General features: G+C 41.8%; 2 protein-coding genes across 3 annotated transcripts in view; one reads left to right on the plus strand and one right to left on the minus strand.

The window, feature by feature from the left end:
- TEP1 (telomerase associated protein 1) overlaps nt 1–3221 on the plus strand; it is a 46935-nt gene extending 43714 nt beyond the window's left edge. Inside the window, exons 52-55 of the mRNA XM_062205539.1 lie at nt 362–467; nt 563–786; nt 912–1016; nt 1276–3221. Coding sequence (XP_062061523.1) covers nt 362–467; nt 563–786; nt 912–1016; nt 1276–1398 — 558 coding nt within the window. The 3' untranslated portion in view covers nt 1399–3221. The remainder of the gene's footprint in view (nt 1–361; nt 468–562; nt 787–911; nt 1017–1275) is intronic.
- A 2504-nt stretch (nt 3222–5725) lies between these two features.
- On the minus strand, nt 5726–17483 carry PARP2 (poly(ADP-ribose) polymerase 2). 2 transcript variants are annotated; one of them, XM_062205541.1, is made up of 16 exons: nt 17398–17483; nt 16177–16338; nt 15171–15241; nt 14512–14562; nt 12089–12185; nt 11594–11669; nt 10844–10946; nt 10011–10170; nt 9616–9754; nt 8123–8186; nt 7907–8041; nt 7537–7664; nt 7284–7383; nt 6500–6598; nt 6127–6251; nt 5726–6011 (listed from the first exon to the last, which is right to left on the minus strand). In XM_062205541.1, exons 1-16 carry the CDS (start codon nt 17441–17443, stop codon nt 5852–5854), a joined length of 1716 nt encoding a protein of 571 aa, XP_062061525.1. In that variant the 5' UTR covers nt 17444–17483; the 3' UTR covers nt 5726–5851. The 2 variants fall into 2 exon arrangements, with proteins under 2 accessions (XP_062061525.1, XP_062061524.1); XM_062205540.1 differs by having other exon boundaries at nt 16174–16338.
- Nucleotides 17484–18247: the final 764 nt, after the last annotated feature.

An 18247-nucleotide genomic window follows, 5' to 3' on the forward strand; every position in this document is an offset into this window, starting at 1 on the left:
CTGTGCTGATCTGAAGCCAGGAGCTTCTTCCGGGTCTCCTAAGCGAGTGCAGGGGTCCAAGGACTTGGGCTATCTTCCACTGCTATCCTAGGCCATAGCAGAGAGCTGGATCAGAAGAGGAGCAGCTGGGATTAGAACCAGCACCCATATGGGATGCTGACCCTTCAGGCCAGGGCTTTAACCAGCTGCACCACAGTGCCAGCCCCCAATGATGTGTATTTAAGATTTGTACGTTTTATGTATCTAAATTATAGTTTTAAAAAAGGTCCTGAGTAGCCCAGAGCAGAAAGGGATTGCTCTGTCAGAGTTGAGTAGTTGAGGTGTATGAGTGGGCTCAACAAAATTACATGTGATTTCACAGAAGCAAAATGAATCTGGAGAGTTTGCAGGGAGTCTGGACTTTAAACTGGACCTTGAGAATCCTGGTGACACCCCAATATCAATAACGCAGGCCAAACCTGAGACTGGTGAGTAAGTAGTAATGGGAGGACCCAAGGGACCCCGAGATGCCTTGGTTGAGGATGGCTGAGATCAGACCCTAACTCCGTCCTTACCATGGCAGAGTCCTCCTTTTTGTGTGCGAGCTCCGATGGGATGCTGTGGAACCTGGCCAAAAGCACCCCTGAAGGAGAATGGACCACAGATAACATTTGGCAGAAGAAAGCAAAACTTCCTGAAATCCAGACTCCAGGGGCAGCCCCGGCTATGCTGTCTGACTCTGAAGCAGAAAACAACGTGGAGAGCTGGCCAGGATTCACACAGCTAAAGACACGGCTGCGCAGAAAGGTGAGTTTGAGAGAAGGGTCCCATACCGAGAGCGGGTGGCCATGGATCTGACACAGCGGTTTGATGCTTTCTTGGTTAAGGAAGCCTTCTGAGAACTCACATACTGCTTTGCCTTCCTCCCTGAGATCCACTCGGGCTCTGTCACAGCCCTCCACGTGCTGCCGGAGTTGCTGGTGACAGCTTCAAAGGACAGAGATGTTAAGCTGTGGGAGAGAGCCAGCATGCAACTGGTGAGTGTGTGTGTGTGTGTGTGTGTGTATGCACGTATGGCCTGTGCATGTGTGTTGGAGGGGAGGAGGTCTGAAAGGAATCTACAAAAGGATAAAGGGGTCAGAAATGGCAAAGGATCAAAATTCTGCTTTTTTGGACCCCCGTTGCAATATTATGTGACTAACTTCTTTCTAAATAACAGGCATTCGCGTGAGAGAAAAATAAGTGAGGAGGCCTCAGGCTTGTAGCCCTCATTCCCCCACTTTGTTTCTGTTTTAGTTGGGACTGTTCCGGTGCGAAGGGGCGGTGTGCTGCTTGGAGCCCTGGCTAGGTCCTAACTCCACCCTGAAGCTCGCTGTGGGAGACACACAGGGCAATGTATACTTTCTGTCCTGGGAGTGAAGATGCTTCCTCAGGGAGAAAGATGAAGACCCCAACGGTTACTTTCTTGAGAAGATGATTAAAATAAAGTGTCAGAGAATCTCAATTGCGGACATGTCTGTGTTTCCATGTGGATTTGGACCAAGAGGGAATAATGTGGGTGTTTGCTCTGTGTTTCTTTTCTGGTTTATCATCATTCCTTACTGGAACTGTGAGAAAATGAATTAGCTCTTCAGCAGGTATGCTTTGAAACTAAGCTTTAGAATTCTTGTGCCCTTGTTGGCCTCAGGACCCTGGGCTATATGGAGGAATGAGAGTGATGTTGATCAGCATTTAGTTTGAATAGAGAACTGAAGACTTCTCACTTAGTTAGGATAGAAGGGGAGAAGGTAGGGTAGGTCAATAGTGTATCAGCATTTAGAAAGAGGATAAGACTAGGTTCCTCCCATGGAAACAGCCCTCTCCTTAGAATGAACAGTCCATATGAGAGCTGAGAAGCCAAGAGGCTGCATACAGAACGAATCTTCTAGCTTTCAAGACTTGTGCCAGGGCGGAATGTTTAGACATCACAGAAGTGCGTCTGTCTCACATCAGAGTTCACCAAGAGTAAACTGAGCTGAAAGGGGAAGCCTTCATACCCATGGATCCTGATTCTCTTAAGTATAAATTCTAGAATCTTCTTATTTTCTTACAGTTCTACCCTATGGGAGAGGAAGTTCCCTCAGGCCTTTTATTTCTAAGGGTTGGGGAAAAAGGAAATGTCTTCTGTGTCCAAGAATTCAAGGATTTGTATGAGACAAGTCAGGGCAATGACAGGCATTTTGTCCTGGGTTGGTAGGGTTCTCTGCAGTGCAGAGAAACGCCACTGCGGTTGGTATAGAAATGAATTCTGAGGATTCAGGGAGTTGAGGGGTGCTATGTTTGATTTCACTTTGTGCTGACTCCAGGTTTTACATGGAGAAATTACCAGAGGACTTTATCTTATTTCTGCCCAAAGTCCCACAGTCTTTCCCAATCAGAGCAGGACTTTAGCTGAGAGGTCTTGAGATATTACGTGTCTGTCTCTTCTCATGTACTTCTTGCAAGGGTGCTAAATATACCTTCTGGACTACCACTTCCACATGTACCTTGTGACTAGAAGTCCTAGCTAAGGTAATTTGAAATTTAGGATTCATAGTCTTACCCAGAAATCCTGCAGAGAACCATAGCACGGCATTATCCTAAAGGTGACTAATTCCAATCTTTTGCCTTTTGCTCCTGTAAAAGCAAGACAAAAGGGCAGGAGGATGTTCTAGATGTGTATCTTCCATGCTCTGAAAGCTCTATTTAAAAAAAAAAATCCAGTAAGGCTGGAGGCATGGGGATAGGCAAAACTAAACAAAGGCTAACTTGTTCAATAGACTTAGACTGGCCTGTTGGCCAGATCCACTTGAAGGTTCTTTTCTGACTAATCTTGGAGATACACAATGAGATAATAGTAAACTATAGTGAGGTCATGATATATTTGCTGTAAGTGAAGACAGAAATAGTTTCTGGGTAAAAGTAAATACAGTACTTCCTCTTTAACCATGGTTTTACGTTCTGTGGTTTCAGTTCATCAAAGTAAACTGTGATCCAAAAAAATTAAGTGGAAAAGTCGAAACAAAACGAAAACCCCAGTAAGTTTTCCATTTCATGCTCTTCTGGGTAGTATGGTATAAGCTTGTGCTGCATCTTGCCTGAGACATAAATCACTCCTTTGTCTAATATTTGTCTATATATTGCCTATTTTGGACATTTCAAGTAAATAGAATCATAACATAGCTTTTTGGTGGTTTCTTCCACCCAATGTAATGTTTTTAAGGCTCATCCATGTTATAACATGTATCAGTATTTCATTCCATTTTATGGCTGGATAATATTCAATTATATGGATATACATTTTATTTCTTAGTTTTCAATTGATGATATTTGGGTTGTTTCCACTTGTTAGCTATTGTAAGTAGTGCTATTGTCAACATTCATGTTTTTATTTTTGTTGAGCATTTCTTTTCCATTCTCTTGGAATGAATTGCTAGGGACTGTGAACTGCCAGTTGGTCCACTTCACATTCTCACCAACAATTTACAAAGGTTCTAATTTGGTCACATCTTTTGTCAAAACTTGTTATTTTTTATTTTATTTTTTTAGTATAGCCATGGTAGTGGATATGAATTGGTATCTTACTGTGGTTTTGTACTTCCCTGATTAATGATATATCACGTGTTTATTGGCCATTTGTATTTCCTCTTTAGGGAAATGTCTATTCAAATCCATTGTTTGTTTTTAGATTGCCTTCATATTGTTGAACTGTAAGATCATTATCAGATTTTGATATTGCAAACATTTCTTCCCATTCTGTGGGTTTCCCTCACTTTCTTGGCAGTGTACTTTAATGGACAAGCTTTAAATTTTGATATCTATTTTTTCTTTGCCTGTTTGTGGTAGTATCATACTTTGGACACAATAATTTGTCTTTATGTTTTCTAATAGTTTTAGCTCTTACATTTAGGTCTTTGATACATTTTGAGTTACTGTGAAGTAGTATTCCTAATTTATTACTTTGTATGTAGATATCCAAGTTGTCCCAGTACTATTTATTCAAAAAACTTTTCTTTCTCCCACTGAACAGTCTTGGCATCCTTGCTGAAAACTAACTGGCCAAATATGCATGGATTTATTTCTGGACTCAAATCTATCTCATTGATCTGCCTACCCATTTATATATATCTACCCTATACCAGTATCACATTGTTTTGATTATTCTAGTTTTGTAGTTAAGTTTGGAAATCAGGAAGTGTGAGTCCTGTAACTTTTTTTCAAGATTGCTTTGGCTATATGGGATCTGTATGACTTTTAGGTTTGTCTTGTCTATTTCTACCAAAAAAAGGCTAGAATTTTAGTAGGAATTATATTTAATCTATAGATTGCTTTAGGCAACATTGACATTTTAATATTCAATTTTCCAATTGATAAACACAGGATCCCTTTTCATTTATTTAGGCCTTAAGATTTTTTTCTCAATGCTTTGTAGTTTTCAGTGTGTAAGTTTTACGCTTTGTTGATTAAATCTATTCCTAATCTATTTTACTCTAATGCTATTGTAAATGGAATTATCTTAATTTCCTTTTCCATTCATCACTATGTATAAGTAACACAATTAATTTTTGCATACTGATCTTGTATCCTGCAATTTTGCTGTACTTCTTGGCTCTAGGATTTTTTTGGCATGTGGATTCTTTAGTGGTATCTACATATAAGACCATATAATTTGGAAGTATGTACAATTCTACCTCTTTTTCAATCTGCATGCTCTCCCTCCCCACCCTTTTTGCTACCTAATTACCATGGCTAGAACTTCTAGCACAATGCTAAAAGGAATTTGAGTGGACATCTGGTCTGGCTGTTGCATTCCTGTGGCAAAGCACACTTGTATAGAAGCATATATTGCTGGATAAGACTTGGTATTATGTTATTATTGCTGTTATATTCTTAAAGGGTATTGATATTCTTTTTTTTAATATACTTACCTTTTTTTGTCTTAAATTACTTTATAGAATGATTTACAAAGTATTCCTCTTTCTTGGAATAGTAGGTGAAATCTACTTCAGTTTTAACGTGATGTAATACTTTAATGAGTAGATCTGTATCATTTGACTAGTTCCTTACTTAGGGATCTTTTTGTGTACTTCAATGCTGCAGTGACATTATCTACATAAACGTATTACTTTAAGTTTTTGGACAAAAGATTTGTATCTTAAATTTTGATAGATATTGGTAATTTGGTTTTTAAAAAGTTACAGACTACTGTTTGCATTTAAGCAAGTTTCATTATTATTTAAGAAAGTGGCTGTATATGTTAAAGTCTTTGGATTTGACCTGGACTTCCATATTTCTCTGATGAAACAGGGTATGTAAAAACTCATTGTACTTCTCTCTTCCCCGAGATGTATTTAGGATTAGTGACACTCCTTCCAATGACTTCCCAAAAAGGTGGGGAGACCTGGTCCACGATTAATAGAAAAAGCTAAATGAGAAGATTTGATGAGAAAAAAGGGGACAATTCAGCCTTTGCTGCTGTAACCTTTCCTATAATAATGCCTGGAAAACTCTAGTTCACAGGAAGACTGAATTCGACGGGGAGAAGCATTAGCCCCATTAGTGTCCTCCAGTACACAGAGGTTATTCTGCTGTGAAGAAAAAGAATCCAGAGAAATCTACAGCTAGATGTGAGAATTACAGACCAATAGGGTAATGTCTGTGTTGGAAATGAAGACATACATCACAAGAAATAAGGATTTAGAAAAGGAAAGCCCAAAGAAGCCAGTGGTGGATTTGTATCATTTTTATTACACAAAATATATTTGTACATAAAGAAATCAGAAGCACAACACTACTTATTTTTTTGTTTGAAAAGTACATCTTGTTTTCCCTGTTTTTTAAAAAATATCAACATTCACCAGAGCTGTAGGAAATTAAACTGAACCTTTAGAAGGTATCGCATACGGACCTGGTTGGGATTATAGACAATAAACTCATTGTAGTTGAGAGTATAACCCTCTGGATTCAGAATTCCTGTGTCACTTGCTGGTCCTAATGGCACTGTACTCCCATTCCTGTGGAGTGGAAGAAAGTATGTCAACAACAGCCCTTGATTCAGAAGTTGGAATGCAGAAAATAATTTTATTGGCCCAAAGGAATCTTCTTGTCCTCCCAGTTTTGAGGACTTACAGGGTGATGGAGGAGGTGGGACTGGGAGCCATCTTGCCTAGTCCCTTGGTGCTGTGTTTGCCCTGAAGTAATCCTTCTGCTTTAGGATTGGCCTCTAGTAATTCATTACAGTGCCCGAGAGCTACCTGCAAAGCAAAATATCGTTGAATGCCCTCATCCTACTGAGAATTAGATGGCTCCAGAGCCAAACAGAAAACTCTATCAGTACTTTATTACCTTATACCAAAACAGTGGAACTCCATGTGATATAAACTGCACTTGGCTCCCATTTCAAGTTATCCCATATGAACTTCATGGTTCTGGGAGCAAGCTTTTCTCATTGGGAAAAATGGGCATAAAAAAACTAGAGATCATAGATGTGTTCCTGCCTTACCTCTGATAAGAGCAGCAGTCCTATATCCTTTAGGCGAGAGGCAAAGCAGTAATTGGCACTTTTGGAAGACATGTCAGCAAAGTAGATTCCTTTTCCAAACTGAAATAAACACAAAGGTCACCTGCTTAATTCATTGTATTATACAGAAGGCTTATATTGATGACCCAGTTTTTCCATTTTCTACAAAATAACATACATCATTTTCCATTTCTCTTCACAATTCTGTGTGTGTGTGTGTGTGTTTAAAATGTATTTTTTGAAAGGGAGAGACAAAGAGATCTTCCATTTGCTAGTTCACTCCCCAAATGGCTGCAACAACCAGGGATGGGCCAGGCTGAAGCCAAGAGCCAAGAACTCCATTCTGGTCTCCCATGTGGGTGGCAGGGGCCAAGTACTTGGGTCATCATCTGCTTCTTTCCAGCCAGGCACATTAGCAGGAAGCTGAATTGGAAGTGGAGCAGTCGGGGCTTAAAGCAGCACTTCGATACAGGATGCTGGCATTGCCAGTGGTAGCTTAACCCACTGCCATAACAATGGTCCCTCCCTACAAATTCTGTTCCAGAGAGGGCAGAAGTATCTGTGAATCACTGTTTTCTGGGGGGAATGGAGAGGTATCTTTAGGCATTTAAAGAAAGAAAGGACATAGTAAGAAATTACAGGGTTATCAGTAAAATGGTTTAAAGGGGGGGGGGGGTACCATCTAATCTAATCTAGGAAAAATGGAATGAGAAGGTTATTGTCTCATTTTCCTTTTGTGCTGCCCTACAAGACAGTTTCTACTCACCATGTAACCTGTGATGGGAGCTTCAGGAGGGGCAATTCGAAGCCCATGGCTCAGGATTCCTACCCAGTTACTCAGCCTGGATCCATGCCACAGCAGCATCCTAAGGAAAAGCTATTATTATTATATTCTGTTGCAATTCTGTAAGCATAGGACATGCACATAAAATCAAACACTGTCCCTGCCACTCTTTTAAATTCTATAACTATAGTTTCGGCAAGGGAATTTCTTCGGAAGCCTAAAGCTAGATGCGTACCTGTTATGAAGGTCCTCTCTGAAGGCTTCTTTCTCACCCTCCTTCTCTACTTCAAAAACATCCAGCAAGGTCATGGTATAGTCATTGTGTGTAGGAGCATGGGTAGACTGTAGGTACTGAGAAATCACCTGTGGAAAAACAGAAGAAATGGCCAAAGTAGACTGTACAAGGTATTGGTTGAACTGAAACCTCAAGGTTCTGGTCTAACTTGGTATACTTTTCTGTTCCCAAATGAGGAAGTCTGAAAGACCTCTACCTCCCCAACTTCCTAATAAATAGAAAGTCTTCCCTGCTTGACAGCACACTCTTAACTGGAAGTAGTCAGAGAATAATGAGAGGAGGGTATAAGAGTTCAAAAACAAAAACTCACCTTGAACTCATAACTTTCATGGTCTAGAGGGTGCAAGGAACAGTGTAGGTTTCTATAGTGTTGGTCCAATGGGTGTTCTGGGCTTTGTAGCTCTGTCTTCACCAGTTTAATGGCAATTTCAATGTCTCCCAAAGTCTAAGAAGATGAGACACAGAATTGATTTGGGAGGAACCTGGGATAAGAAACTTAATACTTCCCAATTCATACATATCTTACCTCTAGTAGCTGTACTTTATCTGATAATTCTTTCTCTGTCCGGATTAATGGAGGGGTACGGAGTCTAAGGACAGAAAAATAATCTATAATGAGCTAATGTGTGGCTAAGAACAACACACTTCAGATAGGTCTTTCAGAAAATGGGTATAATAAATGGATCTTCCATTTGAAAGATGGACATCTGTAAAGAGACTAACTTCTGAATTTATAAAGGGATGTTAAATGTATATTCTGAGTAAGAGAAAACAAACTATGTAGATTTTGACATTTGGGTTGGGACTAGAGTTGAAATTCTCTTTGGAGGGAAACTTAAAAATAACCTGTATAACAGCAATAAAGACTAGTTTGGATATAGTCCCATCTAGAAGCTGAGGAAGACTTGCTGACTCCTCAGGGTTATTTCTAGGCTCTCTAAAGGAATAGAAGGGGGGAAAAAAAAGGGCGGGGGGCGGCACTGTGGTGCAGAGGGTTAACGCCCTGGCCTGAAGCACCGGCAGCCCCTATGGGCACTAATTCGAGACCTGCTGCTCCACTTCCTTCCTATCCAGCTCTCTGCTATGGCCTGGGAAAGCAGCAGAAGATGGTCCAAGTCCTTGGGCCCCTGCACATGCATGGGAGACCCGGAGGAAGCTCCTGGCTCCTGGCTTCGGATCAGCGCAGCGCTGGCCATTGCAGCCAATTGGGGAGTGAACCATTGGATGGAAGACCTCTCTCTCTCTGCCTGTCCTCTCTGTGTAACTCTTTCAAATAAATAAATAAATCTTTTTTTTAAAAAAAGGAATAGAAGGCATAGGAATAGAATAAATCCAGGACACAGAATCAACAAGGATAAGATATTTTTCATATATTTAATAATTTCAATTTACAGAACAGTGATGGTGTGTGAATAGCCTCTTTAAAGAATAAAAAAAGGGGGCTGGTGCATCTGCCTATGGCATCAGCATTCCGTGTGGGTGCTGGTTCAAGTCCTGGCTTCACCACTTCTGATCCAGCTCACTGCTGATGGCCTAAGAAGGCAGTAGAGAATGGCCCAAGCACTTGGCCTCCCCACCTAGGTGGGAGACCTGGAAGAAGCTCCAGGCTCTTGGTTTCGGATCAGCCCAGCTCCTGTCATTTGTGGACATTTGGGAAGTGAACCAGCAGATGGAAAACCTCTCTGTAATTCTGCCTCTCAAGTAAATCAATAAATTTAAATAAATAAATAAAGGGAGTGATATTCCTGAAGTAATTTTACTTAATGGCCAGATAGCTGTACCCATTCTCTAGAGTTGGTAATTTCTTTTCAACCAGCAAACATGGTTGAAATCAGGCCAGGAGACTGTACCCCATATATGTAAGCTGCATAAATAGGCTATCTATAAAATATTTTGGCTCTGAATCTATTTAGGATGCTAATTTCCTTGGGAATAAAAGATTTAAAAGATTATAACTGCTGGTGACAGATTTAGGATATGGATGAAAAGAACAAAGTGAAGTAATAGCACATGTTTTACCCAAAGTCATGTGGGATCCTGGTATAGAATTCATTGCAAGCTTCCAAGAGAACTCGCCCATGCTGGCCAGCCCGAATACAATCCTCAATCTTCTTAAGAGACTGGTAACCTGCCTTGATTTGTGCCACTGTCAGTTTCCCTGCAAACCCAGAGAGAGATCAGATCCAAACCAGTGTCCCATCCTGGAAACTATATGTACACCCCTGCATCCCAGTAAAGACTCTCACCTTTCAACTTTCAAAATAGCTCTGCTCCTCACCACCCAACCTCTAATCTCAAATCCTGTTTTCATTCAATATTCTCAGCAAGCTTTAACTCATGATAATGATGAAATATCCCACTAAAGGAGCCAGGAAGTATGAAAAGAGGATGTAGGAAAGAATCTGAAGTCCTACCAAGGGGGGCTTTCTTGGTATCATACTTCATTTCTATCATTGTCTCTTCCATGGCCTGGACGTTACAGATCAGCTGGATCAGCTCCTGTACCCGAATATCCAGCCGTGACTCTGGTTTCAAAGATTTAAGAGCTTCCTCTTTTTTTGTTTCATCTTCACCCTGCAGTGAAACCAACCAACCAGCCAATCAACCTGTAAAGTCTGAAAGGATCTGTTTTAAAGCCCTGTAGACAGGGTCTGCATAATGGCCGTCCATCAGGCACAGCTCCTTATGAACCGCATCAGAGCACCCAATGTAACTTCCACCTTCCAATATAGTTCTGCCTCCCATAGTCAAACGCTCAGAATAAATGTAAAAGGCCCTCCCCAATGATGTTAAGTATGTAAAGATAGCTGTTAGGTCTCAAATCTTCTCATCTTAGGATTTCTCCATTTTTCAGATAAGCAGCAGCTTTTCTGGACAGTTCAGCATGCTGGTGTTCCAGTTTGTCAAAATTCATCTTTTTGTTATGGTTAAAAAAAGTGAAGACAACTTTGGATTTTTTTTATCAGTTTATTATTCCACAACACTAAACTTCTGCAAGCAGGGCCCAAGATTTTAAAGAACTTTAGGACATAACAAAACAGAGACAAGAAACGTACATTCTATCTTCATTTTCTACCCCTTCCAGACTGTAAAGGTGAGAGTTCACCCATGAGGTGGGAAAGAGTGATAACCCAAGGTACTCTGGCCTATTTGGTCTAGGACTGATTAGGGCCATCATGTTAGGCTTCACCCTGATTAAGAGGTGAAGATTAACAGCTTTCGCCCCAGACGTATGCTGAGAGTTTACCTGAGTACTGGCGGCATAGTCCATCTGTAGCATATCATATTTTCCAGGTACCTTCTCAAACTTCTCGCGGTCCTCCCAATTATTTTTGGTTTTGTCAAAGAATCTGTAGAGCCCAAGGAAGTAAGGAACCTTACAAATAAAGGTCTACTACTGGGGATTAACTCAGAACTAATTTCTTAGACAGAAAACCTCCATGAAATTTATTAGTTCCCCCTAGAGTCCCCAGCCCCTTTATATACCAACTTTCCATAAATCTGAATTCTAAATCAGGACACCTAAAGGAGAAAGCTTTGGTGACAAAGGTAATTTAAAAATGGGGAAAAAAGATCTCAAGTATTCCCAAAGGCCCTCAAACTCCACAAAAGTAACTGATATTCAAAACAATAGCTATCTATCTAATCCTTTCCACCAAAAGAAACATTCCCTAGAGACTAGAAAGTTCTGCATCCATATCACAGGAAACATTTTCAAAACCCTAGTTGGATATTCTCAACCCCTTAGTAGTCTCCACTTTCCCCAAGTAGCCTAAATTTGTTAGTTGTGTGTCAAATATATTACATTCTCTTATTTCTAGTCAATTTCAAGGTTCTGGGTCAATTTCTAATTAAGGATGCAGTGTGGTGCTCTAATTACAGAATGTCAGGATGTAAAGATATTAACATTTAAGCTAAATCACATTTTTTAATAAAATTCTTAAAGATACATCCATGAAAATGAAGATTTTTTTGGTATCAATTTCTTAGCACTTACTTCTTCTGAAAGATTTCCTTGGCCTTGCTGAGGTCACCTGAACAAGCCACCAAGCTGTGTTGCCCCATTTTCCCAACTGCAAAGGAAATGCCACACTTAAGATGGTTCCTTGTCCTCCAATCCTTAATTCCCTAATCCTAATGAGCCAGCTCTGTAAGGCCTCTCTCCTACCATCTGACGTATAGGCAGAAAGGGAGAAGGGAAGGGTGAGAGGGCTAAGGGAACGGATCACGCTGATTTGTTACCTGCTCACTGTCGTCCTCCAGGAGCAGCACTAGCAGTCCTACTGCAAGTTTTCAGCTTCAATGGGCTGCTCTCGGTTTTTCTAATGGGAGCATCCCCCAATTTCAAGAAGCTCAATTTGATTTCTAAGCACCTCCTAGACTTCAGAGCCTGCATGTAACCAATTTAAACCCATAGGAATTCTTGGCCATTCACTAAGTTATTTCTGGCTTTCTGAATGACAACTCATAAAATCTAGAATAAAATCATTACCTCGGCCCCATCTCATCCAAACACTGAAGTTCCTCTGGGCATCATCTTCTAATAGCTGAATCAGATAGTACTTGTTGTTGTTGAATTGGAGATTGGTCTACAATGAGAAAAACAAATATGAAAGGAGACAGTTTTGCAAATGGAAGTCACACAAACCAGACTGTTTCTTGCTAATTTTTACAAGGGAAAAGATAGACATAAAGAATAAATAGTGTATTAAGCTTGGGATTCTTAGGAATTAAAGTAGGAACCTGGAATCTTCATTAAACCCTCTACCTAACCTCGAATATCCAGTATCAACCAATTAACCATCTCCTCCTGTTTTTTTTCTGCCTCAGCTCCCTCCATTGATTTTTTTCCCTAAGCCTTCTGTGTTTTTTTTTTTTTTTTAAAGGTTTATTTATTTGAAAGGCAGAATTACAGAGAGGCACAGAGAGAGAGAGAGAGAGAGAGAGAGAGAGATATCTATCTTCCATCTGCTGGTTCACTCCCCAAATGGCTATAATGGCTCAGTCTGGGAAGCCAGGAGCCAGGAGCTTCTTCCAGGCCTCCCACGTTGGTGCAGGGGCACAAGGACTTGCACCATGTTCCACTGCTTTCCCAGGCACGTTAGAGGGGAGTTGGATTAGAAGTGGAGCAGCGAGGACTCTAACTGGCACCCATATGGGAGGTGAGCACTGCACGCAGTGGCCTTGCCCACTACTCCACAGCACCGGCCCCACCATCTGTGTTTTCTAATTCTCAATTCATTCCCAGTGATTATTTCTATTTCCCAAATGAAAATACTATAGGTGCTCCCTAGGTCTATAACCATTTGCTTGTTTGTTTAGATGATGTCTTCTTCTTTGATCACTCTACTTACATTTTTGATTTGTCTGCTGCAGAAGTTTGACAATGAGCTGACAGCAGGACAATGTGAATTTGTGGAGGGGAAGAACAAAGAATTTGTAGAAAACATTGCCACATCTGTCCCATCTCTAATCTGATTCAACTTGGAGACATTCAGAGCGAATATGAGTATGACTAGCATCTAAATTAAAGAGGTATCTGTAAGTCTCTGAGGGATGAGAGAGAGGAGTCCATAATAAAGCATGGCAGCAGGGGCTGGCATGCACCATAACAGGTTAAGTCACTGGCTGCAATCTGGCAATCCATTAGGGCACTTGTTCAAGTCCTGGCTGCTTCACTTCTGATCCAGCTCCCTGCTAATGTGCCTGGGAAAGCAGTGAAGGATGGCTCAAGTCTTTGGACTTTTGTACCCATGTGGGAGACCTGGAAGAAGCTCCACGCTCCTGGCTTCACACCTCTCTCTCTCTTTTTCTGCCTCTGTAACTCATTCCTTCCTCCCTCCCTCTTTAAATAAAGCAAGCACAACAGCTAGTACTGGAAGGCTGAGCCTTGGTGAAGGCCAACTCCCTCCCATTCACATTATAAAGTCACTGGATATTAGAACAAAAAGAGGCCTTAATATATTTTCTATCCATTCATGATATGTTAAGTGGAAAAAGTAGTAATAAAGGAATACTAGTTGGTTGTTAAAAAAATATGTATATTAGGTCAATACATTTAAACATATCATGATATCTAGGAAATATGTTCAGCAAGCAAATGTACAAATTATCTATTTAAATCCACAAAAAATAAGCTAAAAAAGGTTAACTAAAAAGAAAATAAGTTTAACTACATATAAATATAAACCTTCAACATGGGCACAAAATATACCACAAAGAAAATACAAAAGCAAATGACAAGTATGGAAAACATATAAGCAATTTACATTATAGACAAAAAGCTATTGTCCATGTTAGATGAAATTTCTCAAAGCCAGTAAGAAAAAGATCAATAACCTATTAGAAAATGTACAAAAGAATATAAATAGAGGAGCCGGCACTGTGGCTCACTTGGTTAATCCTCCGCCTGCGGCGCCGGGTGCCGGGTTCTAGTCCCGGTTGCTCCTCTTCCAGTCCAGCTTTCTGCTGTGGCCCGGGAAGGCAGTGGAAGATGGCCCAAGTGCTTGGGTCCCTGCACCTGCATAGGAGACCAGGAGGAAGCACCTGGCTCCTGGCTTCGGATCAGCGCAGTGCGCCGGCCGTTGAGGCCATTTGGGGAGTGAACCAACAGAAGGAAGACCTTTCTCTCTGTCCCTCTCTCACTGTCTATAACCCTACCTCTTAAATAAATTAAAAAAAAAAAAAAGAAGAACATAGAGAGTTCACAAGCTCAATAAAAGACATGAGTTTGCTTCTCACAGAGCAGGTACAGTATGTATGCCAGGGCTGAGTACTTAGGAATTTAGCCTGTAGTGGCTAATATAATGGACTTAATTAAAGGCCTTAATTAAATGATTAAATGATGGGCATTAAGATACTAGCAGCAGTAAACATCAAGAAACTCTGGTGGTCAACAGAATGGCTCCCTCATACCTGATTCAGCATGACATCATAGACCTCATTTCCTTCACTATACACGTGAGCCTGGAAAGGAAAAAGATGGGATCAGTATCGTCTCAGCCCTGACATTCAAAGTGAGGCGCAGTGTTTTTCTTGTGCCTCCAGGTGTCACTTTCCATGGAACCTACCTTCCAGGGAAAGAAAGGCAAATATATGAGGGTACTTCAAAAAGCTAGTGGAAAATGGAATTCAAAATTAAGTTTATTTTGAAAGCTAAGGGTATATGAAGGGTCTTCAAAAAGTTCATGAAAAGTGCATATTATGAAAAAATTATGAATGGATTTCAAAGTCTTTTTCTATCAAAATAAACTTCTTTCCCCATTCATCAGTAACTCATGCCATTACAGGACAGTTTCTCATTTGAACACGAAGATGGTTCTCTCTTAATAACGATACCATTTTCTGGTAGAAGATGATGAGGTATGAAAGGCGAATGGCTACTCCAAAAGGTAACCGTGTTAAAACTCTCATGTTATTAATCCCAAACCCTACCACTTCTATCTTTCAGCCCTGGAGAAAGTTATCACTAGTGAAATCTGGGATTCCTAAAACGAATACATCCCAGGCAGGAATTCTAACAAAGGAACACTACTTTCTAAGAGCTCCATTGACTGGGGATTGGTTCCAGTTACCTTTCCCACTTTGGCTGTGCACTCCAGGTCCACAGGAGCTTTGCCCTTTATCAGCAAGGCCTTCACAGATTCTGAGGAAAGACATGTATGTGTATGGGAATCAAAAGTAGCTGTCACTGTTGGGCAGAAATCGGTCAGCATTAACTTTGCCCTTCCCAGCCACTTCTAGTCTTCTGCCTAGGTTCCAATCCATTTCAAATACATGAAAATGAAGACTCAAGACAGCAGATTTTTACTTTTTATTTGCTGAATTCTTTATTTAGTAGAGCATTAAGCCTTTGACTACACTGTAAATTAAAGATATTATCTCAAAAAATTAAGCTAAAACATAGATGAGTCCTGAGGCCGGGCAGTGGGGCTGGGGTCTGTGGGCCCCTCAGACGTAGGTGGAATGTCCTTTACAAGCAAGCTGTCAGCTGTGGCTGGAAAGCCTGTCTCCAGACCAACTGGCATCTCCTCCACTAACAGCTTCTTGTGGGGCATGTGTGACCTTGCAGCTTTGAATCACATCTTCAGGGTGGGGGCAATCTTTCACCCAGAGCTGGCAGGGGAAGGGGCTGAGCCCCTAAGGAGACGATGGACAGTCTCCAGGAGACCCCCACTAAACCAATCAACATACATTTGTGAAACCCCGTCCAATGGGCACCCCACAGAATGTCCCAATGAACAGACAGCAATGCCTTAAAAACCCGGGACACTTCCTTAAAGCCAGTGTCCCGCTTGGGCACTCTGCCTGCTCCCCTCTCGGACCAGACACTCTCTGCTGCTTGCCAAACAAATAAAAGCTTCTTTTCTGTCTAATAAAAATTTCTGCTTCTTTACAAATTGTTTCCTGGCTTTTTATTTCTATACTAAGCTAAGGAAAGTGCTATAGTGTGTGCTGAGGCTAGGGAAATTAATTATATTCTCAAGAAAGGAAGAAATAATAGTTGAAAGAACAAATTATCGCACAACCCTTCCCACTTCCCCCAGAGAAATTCTTGCTAGCCCTTGTCTGCCTTACCACCTTGCTTGTCTTCTGTCCCCTCCTTATCAACCTTTCTTCCAGCCGAAGGCTCCTTTTTAATCCCTAGTTTCTGGCATCTTCGAGTTTTCTTGGCAGGGGGAGAGTCTTCGGTGTCTGAATTGCCATTATTAACTTTTTTGGTTTCACTTACTGCTACAGAAGCTAAGAACAAGAGTGAACAAATAAAGATCCTGTGTGAACAAAAAAAACTTTTAAAGAAATGATTTGAAGAAGGCATTGTCAGTTTACAAAGTTTGTAAGAAACAGATACAACTGCCACGCTACGCTTCTCCATAACAGGCTGAGTAGTCTTTCATAAACTGCTATTTCAGCCTAACAAAAGGAAGCCCCAAGGCACCTGTAAGTCCACAGCCTAAGGCATGAGTCTCAGCCTACTGACTTTTGCTCCAGCCTCAGCGCCCACAAACACCTACCCAAACTACCTGAGGCAACAGCAGACTGCTCTAGGCACTCTGCCTAGCTAGGATCCCAGTTCTGCTTCTTCTAGCTGGAAACCTTAGAGAAGGTACACGACCTACTTTGACCTCCGTTGGCCCAACCATAAGATCCAGAAGATGACAACAGGGTAGACTTATGCATTTAAGCTCTTGATACAGAGGTGAGTTAAACTCCGCTTGGGGTCTACCCATCCCGTAGCCGAGTGCCTGCTTTGAGGCCTGGGAGGCAGCAGCCCATGGCCTAAGTACTTGGGTTCCTGTCTCTCACTGGGTAAACCAGATGGAGTTCCCGGCTCCTGGCTTCCGCCAGGGCTACTGCAGGCATCTGGGGAGGTGGGGATGGAAGAGCTCTCTGTCTCTACTTCCGTCACTCTGCCTTTCAAATAAGTAAATAGACTTTTAAAAACCCATAATAGAGTACTATATTTCAACAGTCCTAAGACTCGTATTTGACTCTAAAATTGGGAGGTGTCTGACGACGAATGACATATACTGAATCAGGATTTAATTGGAAGCGCTTATCCTTTCTTTAGTGGAACATAAAATCAAATGATGCATGCTACAACTGGTTTTTAAAATTAGATTGTTAGGTATTAATTCGTAGCGCTGTCACTACATCAGCTGTCACAGGTCCACAAGCCTTTCTGAACTCTAAAAATCAAGCCTTAGAAGTTCAGGAGCACGTGCAGATCTAGGGGAGAGGGACCGGAGCAGCGAGCACGCTCCTCTTCCGACTTCCCGCCCGCCAGCATGCTCTCCGAACCTCGAGCGCCGCGGCTAGAAGCCGCCCGCCGCCGCCGCGCCGCCATGGAGATCTAACGTCATCAACCCGCTCCCGGGAATCGCGCACTGGCCCGTCCCCCGCGTCAGCAAACAGCGCGCTTGCGCTGCGGCGAGAAGCGCGTCTGAAGCACGTATTGATAAATTTGCATATCGCTATGTCTTGTGGGAAGCCACCGTAAGGGAAAGATGCCTTGGACCTTCGGAGCTTTATAAAGTCTGCTTGGATCCACCACTCCCCATAGGGCGGAGGAAGCTCATCAGTGGGGCCACGAGCTGAGTGCGTCACGTCACTCTACCCCATGTCCCTTGGGAAGGTCTGAGACTAGGGCCAATTGCGGCCCTAACAGGGCTCTCCCTGAGTCCCGGGGAGGTGAGTTCCCAGAGAACGGGGCTCCGCGCGAGGGCAGACTGGGCAGGAGATGCCGCGGGCCCCCGGGTCCCGGCGGATGCCTCCTTAGCCGGAGCTTGGAACAGACTCACGGCCAGCGAAGTGAGTTCAATGGCTGAGGTGAGGTGCCCCGCTGGAGGGGGCCTCATAACCCAATTCAGACTACTCTCCCCCGCCCTGCTTTTCCCTTTTCTGTAATTGGGATATTCAATAAGTGAAGTGGATTGTAATTGGAAGATATTACTAAAAAAGTGAGAACTGTAAATTCCTACAATTTTTCCTTCTATATGAAGAAAAATACCTCGAGTACTTTATATGTATTTGTATATGCATTCTGTGTTTTATGTTTTAATTGTGTTTTTAAAAATCATAATGAATATTGTGCCAGTGAGTTCTCGAGTTATGACTTAAAAAGCAATCCTAACATACGAGGAAGCTTCAA

Source organism: Lepus europaeus, chromosome 11 (genome assembly GCF_033115175.1).
Source record: "Lepus europaeus isolate LE1 chromosome 11, mLepTim1.pri, whole genome shotgun sequence".
Taxonomy (NCBI): Eukaryota; Metazoa; Chordata; class Mammalia; order Lagomorpha; family Leporidae; genus Lepus; species Lepus europaeus.

What these genes read in the sequence shown, in the direction of transcription:
- PARP2 (XM_062205540.1), bottom strand. Translation starts at nt 17,443, where the DNA reads ATGGCGGCGCGGCGGCGGCGGGCGGCTTCTAGCCGCGGCGCTCGAG. An exon ending in AAGGAAATCTTTCAGAAGAA is followed by an intron (nt 10,947 to 11,593) that starts GTAAGTGCTAAG and finishes TGGGCTCTACAG; the next exon opens with ATTCTTTGACAAAACCAAAA. An exon ending in CTCCCATCACAGGTTACATG is followed by an intron (nt 6,599 to 7,283) that starts GTGAGTAGAAAC and finishes TGTTTATTTCAG; the next exon opens with TTTGGAAAAGGAATCTACTT.